This window comes from Symphalangus syndactylus, chromosome 12 (genome assembly GCF_028878055.3).
Source record: "Symphalangus syndactylus isolate Jambi chromosome 12, NHGRI_mSymSyn1-v2.1_pri, whole genome shotgun sequence".
NCBI classification, from domain to species: Eukaryota; Metazoa; Chordata; class Mammalia; order Primates; family Hylobatidae; genus Symphalangus; species Symphalangus syndactylus.
This window is the reverse complement of record NC_072441.2, coordinates 120,755,702-120,778,406: the sequence shown is the minus strand read 5'-3', so window position 1 is coordinate 120,778,406 and position 22,705 is coordinate 120,755,702. Positions and strand designations below refer to the sequence as shown.

The following is a 22,705-nucleotide window of genomic DNA, read 5'->3' as shown; positions in this document are numbered from 1 at the left end:
ATGATGTAATATTTTTCTTTCAAATATTGATCTAGTAGGTGAAATTGGTTTTTTTTTTTTTTTTTTACCTAATATTAAACCAACCTTACATTTGCTGGAATAAGCCCAACTTGGTCAAGATTTATTCTCCTTCTATGTTGTTAAAATCAACTTGCTACTATTTTGTTTAGGATTTTTTCACTTGTCTTTATGAATAACATTGGCCTGTAATCTTTTCCTTTTTTGCATTGTCCATGTCAGGTTTTGATTTCATGGGTATATTAACTTCATAAAGCAAATTAAGGAGTTCTTTCCTCCTTTGATGTGGAAAAATTTGTGTAATACGGAATTACTTCTTTCTTGAATATTGGCTGAACTTGTAGATGAAGTCATGTAAGCCTGAGGTAGAAATATTTTTGACTGTTGATTTATGAATTTAATACCTGTAGGATGATTCTTGCTTTCTGTGTCTTCTTGATTAGTTGGGTAAGTTTTTATAGGAATTTTTCCACTTGGCTTAAATATTAAAATTTATTAACATAAGGTCTTTTCAGTTTCTTTTTTCTATAAAATTATTTATTCTTATTCTGAGGGAAGTCATCAATTTAACGTAATGCTTAACATTTGGAGAAATAAATTTTAAAAAAGGGTTATATTCTGATTTTGTTTAATAGTTATCTCTTCTGGTTAATAAAAGGAGGAGAAATGTAGGGTGGAAACGTTTATCATAGTAAATAGCAAGGTTTATGTATAAAACCATCTTTATATTGAATGGGGAGAGAGGAATGACAAAAATATTTACCTTTCTTTTTCATAATTCAGTGCTTTATTTTGGGGGAAAATATTTAGCTTCATAGCTGAAATGGCTTTGATATTATACTGAATGGTTACAGAGATCTCCTAAATATAGTAGTGATAGGGAGTTTATATATTATGTTGGGAAATCAGAAAATATTTAAATCATGAATAATGACTTTTAATTGTTAAAGACCAATATTGAATTTAAAGTTAACTTACAAAATACGTATTTGTTCTTATGTGTTTGTTCCCAGCTTTTTAAAATTGATATTATTGAAATATAATTTACGTAAATATAAACTACATACATTTTAAGAGTATTCAGTGAATTTTTACAAGTATTTACATCAATATAACTACTACCTTAATTCAGTTATAACAACATTTTCATCACCCAAAAAGTTACCTGCGTCACTTTGTGATCAGTCCCTTCCCTTCTCCACTATAAGCTACTACTAATCCACTTTATGTCATCATAAGTTAAGTTTTGCTTATTCTAGAATTTCGTATAACAGGAATGATACAGTATGTAATTTTTTGCACCTGGCTTCTTTTATTTAGCATGATATTTTGAAATGCTTCTGTTATTGCCTATATCTGTAGTTCCTTCTTATTAGTAATCCATTTTATAACTATGCAACAAATTTTGTATCTATTCACCAATCTTTAATATTGCACTTGTTTCCAGTTTTGAACTATTTTTAATAAAGCTGCTGTAAACATTCATAAATAAGTGTTTATGTGACTATATACCATCATTTCTTTTGGATAAATACCTAGTAGTGGAATTATGAGATTGCAGAGTAGGTATGAGTTTAGCCTTATAAGAAACTGCCAAACCTTTTCCCATAGTTGTATTACATTCATTTGTCACTTAACAATGGGGATACGTTTTGAGAAATGCCATTAGGTGATTTGATTTCATCATTGCACAAACATCATAGAGTGTACTTCCCAAACCTGGATGGTATAGCCTACTATATACCTTAGCTATGTAGTATAGCCTGTTGCTCCTAGGCTACAAATTTGTACAGCATGTTACTACACTGAATAGTGTAGGCAGTTGTAACACAATGGGATTTGTGTATCTAAACACAGAAAAGCTACAGTAAAAATACAATATAAAAGGTAAAAAATGGTACACTGCCTAGGGCATTACCATGAATGGAGCTTGGCGGAATAGAAGCTGCTCTCGGTGAATCAGGGAGTGAGTAGTGAGTGAACATGAAGGCCCAGACATTATTGTAGACTTTATCAACACTGTATACTTAAGCTACACTAATTTATTTTAAAATGTTTTCTTTCTTCAATAATAAATTAACCATAGCTTACTGTAACTTTTTACTTTATAATTTTAATTTTTTTCACTTTTTGACTCTTTTGTAATAACTTTTAGCTTAAAACACAAACACATTGTATTGCTGTACAGATTTTTCCTTATTCTGTAAGCTTTCTTTCATTTTTAAATGTATTTATTTATTTTTACTTTTTAAACATTTTTTGTTAAGCTCATCAACATCACTGTCTTCTACATCTTGTCCCATTGGAATGTCTTCAGGGACAATAACACACGTAGAGCTGTCATCTCCTATGGTAACAATGCTTTCTTCTGGAATATCTCCTGAAGGACCTGTCTGAGCCTGTTTTACAGTAACTTTTTTTGTTAATAAGTAGAAGGAGTACAATCTAAATTAATGATTAAGAAGTATAGTACAATAATCTTATTGGACCACCATCATATATGTGACCCATTGTTGACCAAAATGTCATTATGCAGTGCATGACTATATTTTGCACTCCTGCCAGCATCCTAAAATCATTCCATTTGTTACATATTTTTGCCAACACTTGATATTGTCACTTTAAGAAAAAGATTTAGTTGTTCTAGTAAGTGTGGATGGTATTTTAAAATTTTTGATGAAGTCCAATTTATCAGGGTTTTTTTTTCCTTTGTTGTACATGGTTTTTGCATCCTAAGAAATAGTTGCCAACCCAAAGATTTTCTCTGATTCTTTTTCTTGAAGTTTTATTGTTTCAGCTTTTACATTTGTGTCTTAGATCTATTTAGAATTAATTTTTGGAATGGTATGATAGAAGGATTGAAGTTCACTTTTTTCCGTATATACAGTTGTTTTAGCACACATATGGTTGTTTCACATACCTGCAGTTGTTTCAACAGCATTTGTAAAAATTACTCTATTTTTTTTTTTTAACTTGCCAAGTTGTTTTGAAATTCAGTCGATTATGGATGGATCTGTTTCTGGAATTTTTTTTCTGTTCCTTTGATTTATATGTCTATCCTAATAATACTACACTGTATTGATTCCTAATGCTTTTATTAACAGTAGAACTTCAAATCATGTTGTGTAAGTCCCTAGTTTTATTTTTTTCTTTTTCAAAATTATTTTAACTATTATAATGTCTTTGCTTTTTCATTTAAATTTTTGAATCACTTTGCCAGTTTCTACTAGAAAAGTTTGTATGATTTTAATTGGAATTGCATTGAGCCTATAGATAATGTAAGAAGAATTGGCATTGCAACAATATTGAGTCTCTAGTCTGTGAACATGGTATAACTGTCAATTTATTTAGGTATTCTTTAACATCTCTAAGCATTGTTTGGTAATTTTTAGTGTGTAGGCCGTGTGTGTGTGTGTGTGTGTGTGTATGTGTATGTGTGTGTGTATGGTTTGTCTCTAAATGATTCATACCTTTATGGTACTATAAATGGTATTTTTTTAAGTCTATTTGCTTATCATTTATTGTTAGTTTATGGTATAATTGACTTTGGTATAATTGACTTTGTGTCTGACAATCTCGCTGAAGACAATTTATTTATTCTGGTAGCTTATTTTTAAGGTACATTAGGATTTTCCACATAGGCCATCATCTGTTTTGCAAATAAAGACAGTTTTCTTTTTTCAGATCCATATGCTTTTTCCTTTTCTTGACTGTCGCACTGGGTTGTACCTCTAATACAGTGTTGAATAGAAATGGTGAGAGAAAGCATGTTCACCTTGTTCCCAGTCTGAGAGAGAAAGGGTTCGGTATTTCACCACCAAGTATGATGTTAGTTGTAAGTTTTTCATAGGTATTCCTTATCACCTTGAAGAAGTTCCTTTCTATTCTCAGTTTGCTGAAGGGATGATGAATGCTCTCAAGTGCATTTTCTGTGTTGTGATTACATTACTTTTCTTTTTTTTTGAGACAGGGTCTCACTCCTGTCACCCAGGCGAGAGTACAGTGACACAATCACAGCTCACTACAGCCTTCACTTCCCAGGCTCAGGTGATTCTCCCACCTCAACCTCCTGGGTAGCTGGGACTATAGGTGCACACTACCACACCTAGCTAATTTTTTGTGTTTTTGATAGAGAGGGTTTTGCCATATTGCCCAGGCTGGTCTCACACTCCTGGACTCAAGCAGTCCACCTGCCTCAGCTTCCCAGAGTGCTATCACAGGCATGAGCCACCCTACCTGGCCTCTTCTATTCTCTTTACATAGTGAATTATATATATATATTTTTTTTAATGTTGAAAACCAATTTTAATATCTGGATGAATTCCATTTAGACATGATGCATTATTCTTTTTGTATATGACTGAATTATCTTTACTTGTATTTTGTTAAGGTTTTTTACATCTGTTTATAAAAGTAGTTGGTAATTTTATTTGTCTTTATAATGTCTTTCTCTGGTTTTGTTTGATTTACAAGGTGAGTTTGGAAATGTTCCTTAGTCTTCTTTTCTTTCTTCTGTCATAATTGGGAATTTGTATCTTTCATAGAATTTGTTCATTTCATTACCTGTCAGTTTTATTGACATACAATTGTTCATAATGTTTATTTTCTAATTATTCTTTTAATATCTGTAGAATATCTAGTGATATCCCCTAATTTGTTACTGATATTGTTAACTTACATTTTCTTTTTGTTAAGGCATATCAATTTTATTGATTTTTTTCAATGAATTAGCTTTTCATTTTAATACCTTTTTATCTTTTTCTGGTTTTATTTTGATTTCTGCCCTTCATGACTGTCATTCTTGTACTTATGTCATGTGTAACTTGCTCTTTTCCTGGCTTCTTAAGGTGCAAGTTACTATATCATTAATGTTCAACCTTCCTGCTTTACTAATAAGTATTGGAAGCTGTAACTTTCTAGGCATTGTTTTAGGTGTGTTACACAAATTTTGATGTGTTGCCTTTTTATTATCTTTTAGTCCAAAATGGTTTCTCATTTCCAGCCCTGGGTTATTTGGGAGTATATTTTTAAATTTGCAAATACTTGTGGATTTTTCCAGATTTCTTTTTGTTATTCTTTTGTACTTTAGTTCTGTTTCTTCAGAGAACATACCTGTATGATTTTAGCCCTTTAAATTTACTGTGATTTGTTTTATGGTCTGACACATCTTTCTTGCGGACTAGTACACATGCATTTGAAAAGAATGTGTATTCTGTCATTTAAATAAAACTTTCTGTAAATGTCAGTTAGTTCAGTTTGGTTTTTACGCTATTTGTTTAAGTCTTTTATATGGTTATGAATTTTCTCTCTCTACTTAGTCTTTGAATTATTGAAAGGTGACTGTTAAAAGTTCCAAACATGAGTCAATTTATTCTATTTAGTTTTGTCAGTTTTGGCTTTGTTTTAGATATATATATGTATATAGGATTTTTTTATATAAATTGACCCGTATTTAATTATGAAATACCTGTCTTTATCGCTGATCAAATTTCTTGTCCCGAAGTCTACTTTTTCTGATATAGCCATTCCAGCTTTCTTATGATTAATGTTCGCATGGTGTATCTTATCTGTATTTTTATGTTTAAAGTGTTTCCTTTTTTTATTTTTTTAAGACAGGGTCTCACTTTGTTGCCCAAGCTGATCTCAAACCCCTAGTCTGAAACAGTCCTCCCACCTCAGCCTCCCAAAGTGCTGTATTACAGGCATGAGCCACTGCGCCCAGCCTAAAGTGTATTTCTTAGGGACAGCATAAGAGTTGAATCTTGCTGTTTTATCCAGTCTTATAATCTCTGCCTTTTAATTATAATATTTAGACCACTTATACTTAATTATCAATACAGTTTTATGTCTGTCATATTTTTTGTCTTCTCTAAGTTCCTATGTTCCTCATTTCCTTTCTTTTTTTTTTGAGTATTTTTATAATATTTTATCTCCTTTACTAGCTTATTAGGTATATACTGTTTCTTGTATTTTTTAATGGTTTCTCTAAACTTTATAATATGTTTAACTTTTTACAGTCTGTCTTCAGATTAGATCATACCACTTTATAATGGAAGAATCTTATAACATTATACTTCTATTTTCCCCTTTTATTATTTGTGCTTTTGTTGTCATGTATATTTACTTGTGTTTGTGTTATAATCACCTTAAAGAACTGTTATTATTTTTCCTTAAAATAGGAAATTATCTTTTAAAGAAACTTAAAAACAAGAAATCAAATATCTTTTATATTTATCTACGTAGTCACCATTTCTCACAATATTCATCCTTTATTTATTTATTTATTTATTTATTTATTGAGACAGAGTCTTGCTTTGTTTCCCAAGCTGGAGTGCAGTGGTACAACCATAGCTCACTGCAGCCTCAAACTCCTGGGCTCAAGAGATCCTCCCCCTTCAGCTTCCCGAGCAGCTGGGACTAGAGGCATGCATGCATCACCATGCCTGGTTAATGTTTTTTTTTTTTTTTTTTTAGTAGCAACAAGGTCTTACTGTGTTGCCCAGACTGGTCTCAAACTCCTGAGCTCAGATGATCCTTCTACCTCAGCCTCCCAAAGTGTTGGCATTGCAGGTGTGAGCTACCATGCCCACCTTATCCCTTTTTTAGATCAGAGTTTTCATGTAGTATAATATTCCTTAAGCCTGAAGAACTTCCTTTAACAATTTCTTACAGCACAGGTCTGTTTGTGAAAAATTATCTCAGCTTTATTTTATCTGAAAATGTCTTTATTTTGACTTTAATTTTCTGTATCTCTCAGTGGATGGCTTTCTTGTTTCTCAACCTTTTTTTTTTTTTTTTTTTTTTTTGAGATGAAGTCTCGCTGTTGTCGCCCAGGATGGAGTGCAATGGCGCCATCTTGGCTCACTGCAACCTCCGCCTCGCAGGTTCAAGCGATTCTCCCGCCTCAGCCTCCGGAGTAGCAGGGATTACAGGCGCCTGCCACCACGCCCAGCTAATTTTTGTATTTTTAGTAGAGATGGGGTTTCACCATGTTGGCCAGGCTGCTTTCGAACTCCTGACCTCAGGCGATCTGCCTGCCACGGCCTCCCAAAGTGCTGGGATTACAGGCGTGAGCCACTGCGCCTGGCCTCTTGTTTATCATCCTAAAGATGCTGTCCTGTTGTCTTCTGGCTTGCATTCTTGCTGATGGGAAATTGGTGATCTTTCTCTTTATGTAATGTGTCTTTGTTTCTCTGGCATTTCTACAGATTTTCTGTTTCTTGTCTTCAGCAGTGTAACTGTGGTGTGCCTTGATGTGGTGGTGTGCTTCTTTCTGCCTAGAAATTGTTAAGCTTCTTAGATTTGTGGATTTATAGTTTACAAATTTGAAACATTTTAGTCTTATGTTTTCTTTTCTTTTTTTTTTTTTTTTTTTTTTTTTTTTTTTTTTTTTTGAGACAGAGTCTCGCTCTGTCGCCCGGGCTGGAGTGCAGTGGCGCGATCTCGGCTCACTGCAAGCTCCGCCTCCCGGGTTCACGCCATTCTCCTGCCTCAGCCTCCGAGTAGCTGGGACTACAGGCGCCCGCCACCGCGCCCGGCTAATTTTTTGTATTTTTTAGTAGAGACGGGGTTTCACCGTGGTCTCGATCTCCTGACCTCGTGATCCGCCCGCCTCGGCCTCCCAAAGTGCTGGGATTACAAGCGTGAGCCACCGCGCCCGGCCTTATGTTTTCATATATTTTTTTCTCTTCCTTCTTTGGGACTTATACATTTATTAGGTTCCATATTGTCCAATAGGTCACTAAGATGCTAATCTCTTTTTCCCCTCATGCTTTTTTCCTGTCTGCTTCAGTTGTAATTTTGGAGGTGTTACCAAATTTTTTGATGTTTTATTCTTCACTTGTCTCATCTGTTGTTATGTCCATCTCCTTACCTGCTTGTGGTCCAGAAATTGCCTCTCAGTAGAAAGCCAGGGTGATTATAGGACTCAGTTCATTTGTTTCTTTTCTCTCAAAGATCACAGTTCTGTACTGCCTGTGATCCAGTGGTATCTTACATATTTTTTTCAGTTTTCTAGTTGTATATGGTAGGAAAACAAATTTAGTCTGTTTACTCTGTTATGGCCAAAAATGGAAGTTTTTTCTTTTTATATATTCACGTATCTTATATTTAAATACATTGTATATACTTACACCTATACTAAAATTAACTTATATTTAAAATCAGTTACATCTATCTCTATGAATAAATCCACCAGTTGCTAAGTGAAAAACTGTTAATTTCTCAATTTGTCAGGATTTTATTTAATTTAATTTATTTATTTATTTATTTTCGAGATGGAGTTTTGCTCTTGTTGGCCAGGCTGTAGTGCAGTGGCACGATCTTGGCTCACCATAGCCTCCACCTCCTGGGTTCAGGCGATTCTCCTGCCTCAGCCTCCCAAGTAGCTGGGATTACAGGCATGCGCCACCACGCCTGGCTAATATTTTTGTATTTTTAGTAGAGACGGGTTGTCTCTATGTTGGTCAGGCTGGTCTCAAACTCTCGACCTCAGGTGATCCACCTGCCTTCGCCTCCCAAAGTGCTGGGATTACAGGCGTGACCCACAGCGCCATCCAGAATTTTAATGTATTGTCTCTAATGACCCTTTTTAAGCAAGCCAATAAGGATAAAACTATTTTAGTAGATGCAGGTTTTCTTCACTAGCCTACCTGTGCTACTAAAAATGCCATTTTGTTTTGGTATACGTTAGTGTAGTATCACTGACTTAAGCAAGTTGGTGCATGTTTGTATGTCTTCTGTTTTTATAAAAGACTTGCTAATTTTTCTGTTGTCTTTTCTTAGTCTCTTCGTAGTCAAAAAAAATATTGGATATTTTATTAGCTTAGCCTTGAGGAGAGTTCTGCAGTAAAACTGCCGGTTTCCAAAAAAGAGGGAGAAAATAATAAGAATTACTGACTGGCAGTTTTATTTTATTTAGCAAGTAAAAAATAACCTGTTGAGCTAGAACTTATTTATAGTAGGCTCTAGCAGACCACAGCTACAACTAGGAATTACCAGTCATCCAAAATGCAGTCAAGAATCATTAAAAACTTACATTAATAACCTTGTACGTACCACTTCCAGATCTCTATGCTAGAAGTAAAATATCTGGTTTTATTTTTCTGTTGCATGCAAAAAAAATAATTTATCTTAAGCCAATATCTAGCTATCTGATAGTTTAATTCTAAATAACTTTTTTGTAATCATATTACCTTTGGGGAGAGGGGATGTACTGAGATATGAAGCCATTATTTTTCTTTCATTAAATTTCAGTCCTAAAAGACCATTCAAACTGGCATTCAATTCATATGTTGACTTTTTTTTTTTTTAACACATAAAGTATTTATCTGTTTCTGTGGGAAATAGTGTTAAGAGTTAACCCTCAGATGGCATCTAATATGACATCATATATTAATGCCATAGTAATCCTGAGGTTATAATAAGACAGTGTTTATTCATGTTGATTAGTTATCAGATGTCCTCTTTCTTGGGTTTAGAGTGGTAATTGTACATATTTTATTTAAACTCCTCTTGTGTGGTAATCCAACTAGATTATCTTATTTATATTGGGCCTAATTTTTCATATTCTAAGATAATATACTACAGTTTTCCTAGTTTTCCTCCCATCAGAAGTCAGAAGTTTTAATTATGTAATTTATAATCCCTGTAACTGCCAGAAGTAGACTCCCTGCTTATCCCCAAGTGAATCCTCATCTTCACCAGGTCTCTGCATTCCTTCTCTATATTAAAAGGTGACTAGACCCAAAATGGCAGAAAGAGATGGAGCTTTCGGCTTTAAATTTTTCATTGTCTTGTCATTATTTGTTCTCATAGCAAAGGGAGCAGTTCATGATGGCTGCAGCATTTAGTGGTGGTGGCTCTTGGCAGTAGCTTTCTTGCAGACCAGAGTCTTTTCCCCTCCTTGAATGGCAACTAGGTTGATCAGTGAGATTTTCAACTGCTTTTCTGGATGATGTTTACAAGAGAATTATTTCTGGGTCACCAGTGGCAGTTCTGATACCATACAACTTGTTTAAAATTCCTGCTAGAAAGAAATCCATATTGCACCACACGGTGCCTCTTTCTGCTGTTTTCTGAGGCCAGCATAGAAATGCTGTCTCTTGACCAACTCAGGGTAAGTTATTATATTCCTAAAGGACATCCAAAACCTACTCCAACCACTTTCTACATTCAGGTCACTAAAAGAGTGAATAAATCCCAAATTTATCTTCCTTTCCCCTCACCCCAACCCCCCCACCCCCGAATATGGAAGTACTGATTCTGTATACCTCAAGTCCCAGAAATAGCCCATAATATTCCAAAGTTGATGTTTAAATTAATTCTAATAGTGAGTATTGTATTACCCATGTTCCTTATTTATTTATTTATTTATTTATTTTTTGAGACAGAGCCTTGCTGGAGTCTCTCCAGCCAGGCTGGAGTGCAGTGGTGCAATCTTGGCTCACTGCAACCTCTGCCTCCCAGGTTCAAGCAATTCCCCTGCCTCAACCTCCTGCCTAGCTGGGACTACAGGCACACGCCACCACGCCAAGCTAATTTTTTGTATTTTAGTAGAGACAGGGTTTCACCATACTTGCCAGGATGGTCTCTATCTTCCGACCTCATGATCTGCCCACCTCTGCCTCCCAAAGTACTGGGATTACAGGTGTGAGCCACTGCGCCCAGCCCCCATGTTACTATTTTTAAGAACGTGCTAATTTAAGGAAAATCCTCAGCTAGGAAAAGATCAACAATTCCCATGCCCACATGTCTTTATTTCTTCTTGATACACCTATAATCTTCGATGCTACTGACTAATTCCAAGGAGTATTCTGATTCCATTAAAAATTCTGGAATAGTGGAAGACATTATTATTTTCTTGTATGCCGTTAGTAACAAGATGCACATTTTTGAAGAGCAGCTTTATTAGAAATGAAAGAGAGAATTTAAAAATGGAAATATATGAGTTTGTAAAGGCAACTTGCATATGTCAAAGAAACTAAAGTTTAACTCAGCTTAGCTGAAGTAACTTTTCTAACATGCAAGCCAAGAGTTTTCTTTCTTCTTATTATTGCTTTGTCATGAATCCTGAAGGATATTTAGGTAGATCCCATCCTTCATTCAAATTAGACCACTTTATCTGTTTCTCATAGCTGTTATTTGGACTTCATTTTTCTCTCTGACACCTGGCCTGACCTCTATGGCATTTTAAGTCTGTTTACCTCCTCTTAGCTGCCTACCATGGAAAGCAAAAGACTCCAACACATCCAAGTTCCAGAGTCCTAGTAGATGCCCAGTTTCCTACAGGAGGCATGTCTCCATTCTTCCTACTTTCTGAGATTCTCTCTAGTAAGCTCAGTCATGTCCATTTCTTTTCCCACTCTTCCTACTTCCCAGAGAAATGTTTTTTCCTTGGCTTAGAATAGAAAAATACTTCACTACATATATTCTCATCCAAGTAATCACCAAGGTTATTAAAAATGTATGTGCTGAAAGAATAATTAAAAAGAAAGATAGTCCTTTTTCCCAAATGAATATTCATGTTTTCTTGTTTTCCTAATACCAAATGTCCATCCATAGAGATTTGTGCCAAGGATGTTGGCAGGTTTTACATCAATTACTGGTATTTTATGAGAGAAAATGAATGAAGAAGGAGTGTTCTGGGGAAGCAATTATTCACTTTGTTTTTCTCAGCTTACTCTTTTTTTGATTTTATTTCAGTCTTTGTTTCTTTTGGCTTTTCTTCCATTGACAATCTTTTTCCCTTTTATTTTTGTTTACATTCAAAAGTGTCCTACCTGCTTCTAACTTTATTCTTTTAATTAAAACTTACACTTCAAAATATGGGGTCTTATGTTTAAAATATAAAGACATGTTAAAATTGTCTCTTCAGCTGGGCACAGTGGCTCACGCCTGTAATCCCAGCACTTCGGGAGGCCGAGGTGGGCAGATCACCTGAGGTTGGGAGTTTGAGACCAGCCTGACCAACATGGAGAATCCCTGTCTCTACTAAAAATACAAAAATTACCTGGACTGGTGGCACATGCCTGTAATCCCAGCTACTTGGGAGGCTGAGGCAGGACAATCGCTTGAACCCGGGAGGTGGAGGTTGTGGTGAGCCAAGATCGCACCATTGCACTCCAGCCTGGGCGACAGAGCAAGACTCCATCTCAAAAAAAAAAAAAAAATTGTATCTTCATATTAGATTCAATTGTCTTAGGAAGTGACGTGAAGAAAGAAGGATGAAGAGGAAATTATCTCTTGGATTGCTCTCCAGGAAATCCTTCTCTATACTTTAAAAGCTCTTGTTCTTTTCTAGGAGTCCAATGTGCTGATTGCTGCTAACAGTCAGGGTACAATTAAGGTAAGCTATTTACTATATCTCCATTTTAAACTCAGGCCCATTTTTAGACTGAAGCAGGATTATGGAAATACACCATTATACTGAGCCTTGGAGATCATCCCAAATCGTGGGTCTGTGTCTCCTTACAAATGGCTTGATTTAAGGAAAAAGAATAGGTAGCTTGCATCTGTGGAGATGATGATAGTGCTTGTTGAGGTTGTATGGATGCTGGATGGATTAATAGATGGTCAGTTTGAAAAACAGATAAAGACTAGTGAACATTCACTGTGGGCTAAGCACAGTTTAGCTTCTGTTATGCCAGTACAACTATCCCACAGGGCTTTCAGTAGACAGAGCCCAAAATACAGCAGGAGATGCAAGATATAGCAGAAGATGCTTTGACATTACCAGATTTAAACATATCTTAGTCTTATTTTATTCTCTTCCTCATGGTTCTCTTTCTTCTGTCCCCTAAGAAGTAGGTTTTTCCTCAGTTGTCAAAGGGGAAAAAAAGGTTATTTTAGTGTTCAGTTGAAAATTGATAGATGTGATTCAAGGAAGCCTAGCCATAAAAAAAAGAAAGAAAATTGATTGATGCATATATAGCACTTGTACATGATACATTGGATAAATAAATCCTAAGATATGCAGTGAACTTTCTAAACAAAACACCATTTTGGTGGAGTACATGTTTCTGAGAGTACCTGTTTTTTCCGTATATTCTCTGCTGATTTGGTAGAAATATTGAAAGTTTTTTAACATAACATGTGTGTGTTTCTCCTGCCACTTAGCATTAATTTTGCCATAGCTTCCTTAGACTCATCGTAAGTGGAGAATGATCCATCAACCAAGGCAGCAAATCCTTGCCTAAACATTATTCTACAGAGGTGAAATGAGCAAACTTAACGCAGAAGAACTGCACTAATTTACATGGTAGTCTCCTTTTTTAGGTAGCCAGTTTCTCTATTTGAAAAGCCTCTTTGGAGAACCACTGAGAGCTTAAATGAAAACAAGGTTTTTTTTAACTGATCAGTGTTTGTTATGTTCTGGAAGCTTCAAGCAAGATGGTAGAAGGTCTTGGAATATCTGATTTAATTGGCTTTCTATAGTCTCTCAGTCTCTCTCTTACTCTCATGTCAAGTCATGAATTGAAAAGGTACACCTTACTCTTCAACAAGTTTATCCTTTGCACCAATTGGGATTGCCAACATACCTACAAGAGCTCAAAACTGTATAGGTTCTCACAGGATCCCACTGACAAATCTAAGATTTTGTTCAGCATCATTGACCTCTTAAGTGGCCTAGTTACCTAATATAAAGACAAAAGCATTATGGAAGCACGTATATTAGTCAAGCCTTAGCCGAGCAGCAGGGGAAAGGTTACACGTTTAAATGTTTGCTACTTAGTGAGTGTTGTAGCGTCCATCTAATGTAATTCTTTTTGACAGTGTCCCATAACTATCCTCCTGTTCCGTGATCTTTCTTAGCCATTTGCTTCCTCTTAGTTTTAGCAGTATCACAACTGACTTTTTATGACAGTATACTACTTTAATTCTAAAAATACAAAGTATCTGGACACTAGATGATTGGCTAGAAATGGATGAAGCAGCAGGAAAGGGCAAGACTTTAGGTCCTGTACCTTAATCATTATAAACAGTGTTTATTGATGGAAGAAGAAAACAGATTAAAATCCTAAACAAGGATACTTAAAACTTTCATAAGAATGTGGAAAGATTCCAACATATTTTCCAAAAATGTTGTATTTGTGCTATGCATTAGCCAATTTATTTTTCCATGTGTTTTATGTAGTTTACCTTGAAGGCTCCCAAGTTAACTGTGGAGATAGCTAATCTGAAAGAGTTCATGCAGCTGTTAAGCTGCAGGTCAAAAAGGATTAGTGTCCAATCCATTCAAATTCTTTGGCATTTTCCCAGTTGGGAAACATTTTTTAAATTTGCTTTTCTATTGGTAAATATAGTAAAGAGTCATTAAATTCCTTTTGTATCTTAAATGATTTTATTAAATGGATCCTTTTTTCCCCCCAATTAGGTGCTAGAATTGGTATGAAGGGTTAACTCAAGTCAAATTGTACTTGATCCTGCTGAAATACATCTGCAGCTGACAATGAGAGAAGAAACAGAAAATGTCATGTGATGTCTCTCCCCAAAGTCATCATGGGTTTTGGATTTGTTTTGAATATTTTTTTCTTTTTTTCTTTCCCTTCTTTATGACCTTTGGGACATTGGGAATACCCAGCCAACTCTCCACCATCAATGTAACTCCATGGACATTGCTGCTCTTGGTGGTGTGGTTATCTAATTTTTGTGATAGGGAAACAAATTCTTTTGAATAAAAATAAATAACAAAAAAATAATAAAAGTTTATTGAGCCACAGCTGAGCTTGGAAAGTTTTTGTCAAATGCATTAAGAGATAACTCTTTTTAAGAAGTAGCATATGTGAACTATAATGTAACAGTGAATAATTTGTAAAGTTCATATTTCCCAACCTCTTTGGGAATTACACATATCAATGTAAACAAATTATAAAGTACATAGATTTCTGCCAGTGAATTTACTGTTTACAGTAGATAGAAAGATTACTTTATAAAATTCTTTCTTCATTCTCTGACCAGATTTATATCATCAGCAAGTACCATGTTGTCCAGTCTCTCTGAATCTGGCTAAGGATCTAAAATTTTGATCTGTTGAGACCACATTTAAACAGAAAGAGAATGTTAGTCTCTGACAGCTAGCTCCGTCTTTGCCTTTGAAATGTTACATAAAAATACCATAAGCCCTAAATGTATACCAAACCAACTAGTCCATTGCTTTTAGTACCATCCTAGGCTGAGTAATGTCTTGGAGCAGGAGTCAGCAAACTTTTTCTGTAAACTGCCGGATATATTTTAGGTTTTGCAGGTTATATGGTCAATGTCACAACTATTCAGTTCGGCAAGTATAGCAGGAAAGCAGCCACAGACATATGTGAACAAATGTGCATGGCTGGGAAGTAGGCAGAGGGTCAGATTTGGCCCAAAGACTATAGTTCAATATCCCTTAACTTAGAGGAAAAGGATTTAAAGCCGTGTTATCCAAATTTCTAAGTCATATGGTCACTTAGATTATCTAGTTGGTTTTTATAAATTATTTTCAAATTGTAAAAGGAAAGAAGACCAGCAAGTCAAGCAAAAGTAATGTAAAGAGCTGCTTTAAAAGTTATAAACAAGGCCAGGCGTGGTGGCCCACGCCTGTAATCCCAACACTGGGAGGCCGAGGCAGGCAGATCACGAGGTCAGGAGATCGAGACCATCCTGGCTAACACAGTGAAACCCTGTCTTTACTAAAAATACAAAAAAAAAATTAGCCAGGCATGGTGGCAGTGCCTGTAGTCCCAGCTACTCGGGAGGGTGAGGCAGGAGAATGGCGTGAACCTGGGAGGCAGAGCTTGCAGTGAGCCGAGATAATGCCACTGCACTCCAGCCTGGGCAACAGAGCAAGACTCTGTCTCAAAAAAAAAAAAAAGTTATAAACAGATTTATACACCACACATTTTATAAAAATAAACACTTGGAGAATAATAATAAACGGTTGAATAAAGGTAATGCACGATGAAGGTAATCAGAATATCCCAATGTATTCTTCCACTCAAGATTACTGAAACCTGTTACAGGTTCACATCTTCTTATCTGAAACACTTGGGGCCAAATGTATCATAGAACTTAGAAATTTTCAAGTATGGCCGGGCACGGTGGCTCACGTCTGTTAATCCCAGTGCTTTGGAAGGCCGAGGCAGATGGATCACTTGAGGTCAGGAGTTTGAGACCAGCCTGGCCAACATGGTGAAACCCTATCTCTACTAAATATACAAAAATTAGCCAGGCGTGGTGGCGGGCGCCTGTAATCCCAGCTACTTGGGAGGCTGAGATGGGAGAATCACTTGAGCCCAGGAAGCAGAGGTTTCAGTGAGCCAAGATTGCACCACTGTACTCCAGCCTGGGCAACAAAGACTACACAAGTATTACAAAACTAATAGAGTATATATATACTGAATATTATGTAACAACCTCTAACAGAGTCTAGAGCAGTAGTCCCTAATCAAACACATTAATACTTCTGTAGCAGAATGCATAAATGTTCACATTACATGGGGTTAATTAGCAGCCAAAAACAGTTTTCTATCAGTGCAAGGTCTGGTTTTACCACCAAACCAGTTCCTCAAAGTCAGGTGAATTTTTTTTTTTTTTTTTTTTTAGTTTTTTTTCATTTTCAGATCAAGAGCAGCGTATCTTGGTTCTGTGAGTTAAGACCTGATAAACTTTTAGACTCAATTCTGAGAGGAAAAGCTAGTGTCATTCAAAAATTACAGGTCACCAACCAGAACAATATTAGTTGAACATTGTTTCCAAGATGAATAAAGGACCTTTTGCAAAGATGTAGAAAGAATATTCATACGTAGAAAATCCTCCAAATACGAAGCAGAGAGTTAATGCCTCCTGAATGCATTTAATTAGAAGCATATTATTGTGCTTATTTTATTTGGTCTCACTTTTTTAATGTTTATTTCAAACTGTCTACATTGTAGGGCCATTTAATTTCTATACGTTTGTAAGAATACAATAAGGTACATTTAGTTATCAAAGGAATTTCGTTTTTAATTAAAGAAGGCAGTGCTTCATTTAAGTTTTTTTCTAATTTTTCTTGTAAATAGCATTTTTAAATTTGAGATCATCTCTGTGAGATGTCAAGATCAAACTAATATTACTGTTCCTTGCAAAAATAACATACTATTAAATAACTTAAAGGTAATATACATTTTAACACCAAAAAACTCCTCACTCAACAGTGTGGCTTGTCAAAATGTTCCAATTTAATCTTAAGTGGACTTGTAGGGGTTTCTCAGACATTAAGATGGAACACTTTTTTTCTTTTTTAAGTAGAGATGGGGTCTCTCTCTGTTGCCCGGGCTGGTCTTGAACTCCTGTCCTCAAGCAGTCCTCCTGCCTCAGCCTCCCAAAGTGGTGGGATTACAGATGGAAACCACCATGCCAGCCCAAGCTTGAAGAATTTTTTTTGAGACGGGTTCTCGCACTGTCACCTGGGCTGCAGTGCAGTGGTACAATCATAGCTCCCTGCTCATAAACTCCTTGGGACTCAAGCAGTCCTCCTACCTTACCCTTCCAAGTACCTGAGACCACAATTTATTTTTGTAGAGACAGGGTCTTGCTATGTTGCCTGTGCTGGTCTGCAACTCCTTGGCCTCCGTAAGTACTGTACTTGCACCCAGCCAAGATTGGAGAATTTTATACAGTTCTTATAAGAAGACTGAACTATTAAATATCAAAAAACTTACGGGACAGTGCTACAACTTCAGAAAGATTAGCCTGAACAATGAAGAGAGAAGTATAGGCTGAATTGAAAGAAGTGGAGGAGCCCAGTACAATGAGCCTTCTAGAACATAACTGAGAATTTGAATTTGGTCATAAAAGCATTAAAGGGAGGGGCTAAAGGGGATGGCATAATCTTGATATATGGTGAATGGATAGATGGGGGCAAGAGTGCAGTTAGGAAGGTGATCAGTCACAAGTTTATGGGGACTTGGAGTAAGATTGCAGCATTATCCAACCTTAAAGATTGTTTCAGCTATAGAGTTCACCACAATCTTAATTCTTAATCTTGGAAGATTCTTAATTTTTAAAGTCATTGTCTTATAAGTTGTGAACAATAAAGAATGTAATTCAGCAAATTTATTTCTTCGGTGGTTATACAATCTTCAGCCAGCAGTAAGTCACTTGAGAAACTCATGACCAAAATGTTCATGAGCTATTTTGGGGGACCAGTTCTCTAAGTCAGCAGACCTAGAAACTCTCCATCCCTGGTCCTAAATATAATAGTAATTAGTCATTGCCTTTAATACAACTATGCAGATAAAACTGGGATTATTAGAAGTCTGCATACTTAGAAATGAAACATTAGGAGGTGCTACCTTAGATCTTGAGCCTATTATGTTACATGGCTAACATTAAAACTTTACCAACAGTAGAAATTTGTTGTTCCTCCCAGAGCAGTTAGCTAACAAATCCACATGTGGCTTCTGGTTAATGTATTAGGCATTTCTGGCCTGTTGGACTGAAGAGAAAATCATAGTGATATTCTAGACATATTTGTTGAGCTCTCCCTTTGTGCAGGGAACTATGTACTATGTACTAAGAATAGATATAAAGATTTGATCCCTACCCTCAAGAAGCTTATTGTTCAGTGGGAGAAGCAGATAAGTATACTGGGTGTAAGTACCATGATACACAAAATCTTTAAGTGTATGCAGGAAAAACATAGAGTAGTGGGAGATTAAGAACTAGTAGAGGCAGTTTTCAGGATTTTTTTTTTTGCGAGAATTAAGCTATAAGAGGCAAAGGAACATCTAAGCCCAATGGAAGCAAATTTTTAAAGTATGAGTAGCTCCCATGGCCAAAACTGGAACAATTTGAACAACAAAATAAAGTAACATGGAATTATAACCCAAAGTATAAAATAAATATTTGAATCCATGCTGATATAAACAAATGATTGAATAAATAATATAGAGAAGAGACAAATTTTCCATGAAGAATTCCAAATAATTTATGTAGATAAAGAGGTGGAGCATAAATTTCCACTCCAGTATGGTCTCTGCTTGTTGACTTCCCTCCCAAAGAATACAATATGGAAGAGGAGAAAAAAAGAGTCAATTTAAAATTGAGAAACCTTACAAAGACTACTTTGGCCAAGTGATCAAGGTCAACATCCAAAGTGGTAAGTCATGTTGATAGTATATACTCCTGATAAGGTGCAATGAAAAATGGCATTTTAACTCTGATCTTTCTTCCAAAAATAACCACAGAACCCCAGCCTGAGAAAAACACCAGATGAATCCCTGTTGAGAGACAACCTACTCTAGCAGGGGTCTCCAACCCCCAGGCTGCAGACTGGTACCAGTCCGTGGCCTGTTAGGAACCAGGCCGAACAGCAGGAGGTGAGTGGTGGGTAAGCGAGCATCACCGCCTGAGCTCCGCCGCCTGTGAGATCAGTGGCGGCATTAGATTCTCATAGGAGCATAGTCCCTATTGTGAACTGCACATGCAAGGGATCTAGGTTGCATGCTTTTTATTAGTATCTAATGCCTGATGAACTGACATGGAAGGAACAGTTTCATTCCCAAACCACCACCCCACCTCTGATTGTTTCAGCTAATAGAGTTCTCCAGTTAATCTTGGAAGATTCTTAATTTTTAAAGTCATTATTGAGTTTCCATAGATGTCTGGTCTGTGGAAAAATTGTCTTCCACGAAACTGGTCCCTGGTGCTAAAAAGGCTGGGGACCCCTATACTATAGTACCTGATACTAAATACCACAGATTAGTACTTTAATACCTGATCAGTGCTCAAAACTGTCAAAAGTCATCAGAAACAAAGTCTGGGCATCTGTCATAGCCATGAAGAGCCTAAGTAGACTTTACTGTGCTATAACTGGATGGGATTTTAAAGCAGAAAAAGACATTACATAAAAACAATCTGAATAAAGTATGGACTTCATGTGATATTATTGTATCCACGTTGATTGATTGATTGTAACACACATACCATACCAACATAAGATGTTAATAGAAGAAGTGGAGTGTGAAGTACATGGGAACTCTCTTACCTTTGCAATGTTTCTGTACATCTAAACCTTGTTCCAAAATTAAAAGTTTATCAAAAATGTTTTAAATTTTAAAGCATGAGGATTATTATACTCAAAGTGAAGACAAAGTAATGGGAGTGAAAGCTGGAGAAGTACAGATTGTAAATCAGTGATCTATTCCAGTTGTCAACTTAAAATAGAGACAAAGAATAGGGAGTTTAGAGATTCACATTTCAATCCCAACTTTGTCATTAAGAAATTGTGTCGTTTTGAAGCAGATGGTAAACCTCTTCACTCTATATTTATCTCTAAGATTATGCTGTACAAAGTCCATAGTCATTCTTGGTGATTTAGGCTCAGATACCTGAGTGCTGGTAGTTAGTTATTTCTTCTTTTTCCCAGAGATCATTAGAGCTTCTCAATATGAGAATCAAGAACTTTTTCCATTCATGTATGACTTTGATTTGTTACTTCAAAGAACAAATCACAAATTTGTTCATTTTTAGATTCAAACTTCCTAGTGCCTAAATTCTGAAAGAGGTCTTAGGCTGGAAGTGGGTAGAATTTCTCATGAATTTTAAGTTCAAGTTCCCGAACATGGTAGTAGTTCACGTTAATTATTGTGTGAAATAATCACCTTTGGTAAACAGCTGAAAGAATTTTTTTTTTTTTTTGAGACAGAGTCTTACTCTGTTGCCCAGGCTGGAGTGCAGTGGTGCAATCACAGCTCACTGCAGCCTCAACCTCCCTTGCTCAAGCAATCTTCCCTTCATAGCCTCCTGAGTAGCTGGGACTACTGGCACACACCATCATGCCCAGCTAATTCTTTTAATTTTTTGTGGAGATGAGCTCTCCCTATATTGCCCAGGCTGGTCTCAAACTCCTCCCACCTTGGCCTCCCAAAGCGTTGGGATTACAGGCATGAGCCACCACACCTGGCCCTGAAAGAGTGATTTATCCTAGAAAATTGTTTGTGTGAGCTTCATTGGAAAAGCAGCTTAATAATTCAATTCACTCCCTTCTTTGGTACCTTAGCTAGTAGTTTGTAATGGGTATGAGCAGTTATTCCGAAGGAATGAGTAAAGTTGTTGAACCACTTGCATATGGTGGTTTCATTCCTCCAACAAAAATTTTAGTGGGCCAGGCATGGTGTCTCACCCCTGTGATACCAGTACTTCGGTAGGTCGAGACGGGCAGATTGTTTGAGCTCAGGAGTTTGAGACCAGCCTGGGCAACATGGCAGAACCCCATCTCCACAAAAAAATACAAAAAATTAGCTGGATGTGGTGGTGCACACCTGTAATCCTAGCTACTTCGAGGGGGCTGAGGTGGGAGGATGGCTTGAGCCTGGGAGGTGGAGGTTCAGTGAGCTGAGATCATACCACTGCACTTTAGCCTGGATAATAGAGTGAGACTGTCTCAAAAAAAAAGTTAAAAAAACAATTTTAATTAAAAAATAAATTTTAGGCCGGGCACAGCGACTCACACCTGTAATCCCAGCACTTTGGGAGGCCGAGGCGGGCCAATCATGAGGTCGGGAGATCAAGACCATCCTGGCTAACACGGTGAAACCCCGTCTCTACTAAAAATACAAAAAAAATTAGCCGAGCATGGTGGCGGGCGCCTGTAGTCCCAGCTACTCAGGAGACTGAGACAGGAGAATGGAGTGAACCCAGGAGGCAGAGCTTGCAGGGAGCCAAGATAGCGCCACTGCAGTCCGGCCTGAAAGAGCGAGACTCCGTCTCAAAAAAAAAAGAAAAAAAAAATCAATTTTAGTGCTTACTGTGTGGTAGTCTCTTTTCCAGGATAGGAATCAGCAGATTTTTTCTGTAAATAGCTAGATAGTAAATATTTTAGGATTTGTGGGCCAGAAAGTCTCCATCACAACTACTTAACTCTGCTATTGTAGTATGTGAAAGCAGCCCTAGAGAAAATGTAAACAAATGAGTATGGCTGAGGATAGAGAGGAGAAAGTGGTTTTTTTATTCTCTCAATAACCAGTCAGTTCTGCAGTGGACATTGGCTGGGTGTCCTCTAATTCAATTCAGTTAATATGCTATCTACCTGGAGATGTTACTGATGGAAGGTATCCGAGTTACTGGCAGTGAATTTGTACCGGTCTGCAACAACCTCAGTTATTCCCTCCTCAGAAGAAAGAATTTGACTAACGGGCATAAGGCAGGAAAAGAGACCTTGGCAAGTTTCAGAGCAGCAGTGGAAGTTTATTTAAAAAGTCTTTAGAACAGGAAAGCAAAGAAAGTACACTTGGAAGAGACCCAAGCAGGCACCAACATCAAGTGCCGTGTTTAACTTTGATTCTAGGGCTTTTAGGCTGGCCCTTTTCCCATGATTCTTCCCTTAGGTTGGCCTGCCCCCATGCAGTGTCCTTACCCTTGGGAGGTGAGCGTGCGCAGTGTGTTTGGGAAGTTGTACACATGCCTGAGGCTCTCTTCCTCTTTCCAGTGGTGTGCCCCCTGAAGGTCATACTCTGCCATTTTGTCTCAATACACATGCCTGGGAAGTTGCATCTCCCTGTGTCTGCATTCAGTTAACACTTTAGTGCAACAGGTGTGGAACATCAACAAGTGAACCATCCCTGGTGCCCAGCTGCCAATTTATCACTTTTAGAGAGGCAATGTGATAATTGTTGAACCATCACCCAACATTCCTAGTGAGTGGGAGAATAGCCCTCTTCTGCTCCACTCA

The 22,705-nt window shown here is 36.8% G+C and overlaps 1 protein-coding gene across 8 annotated transcripts in view; it reads left to right on the top strand.

Moving 5' to 3' along the window:
- COP1 (COP1 E3 ubiquitin ligase) overlaps nucleotides 1-14,737 on the top strand; it is a 258,844-nt gene extending 244,107 nt beyond the window's left edge. For all 8 annotated transcript variants that reach the window (XM_055255388.2, XM_063625143.1, XM_063625144.1 and 5 more), the window contains 2 exons: nucleotides 12,320-12,364; nucleotides 14,393-14,737. In XM_055255388.2, the coding sequence (XP_055111363.1) occupies nucleotides 12,320-12,364; nucleotides 14,393-14,410 (63 nt within the window). In that variant the 3' untranslated portion in view covers nucleotides 14,411-14,737. The remainder of the gene's footprint in view (nucleotides 1-12,319; nucleotides 12,365-14,392) is intronic.
- The last annotated feature ends 7,968 nt before the right edge of the window (nucleotides 14,738-22,705 follow it).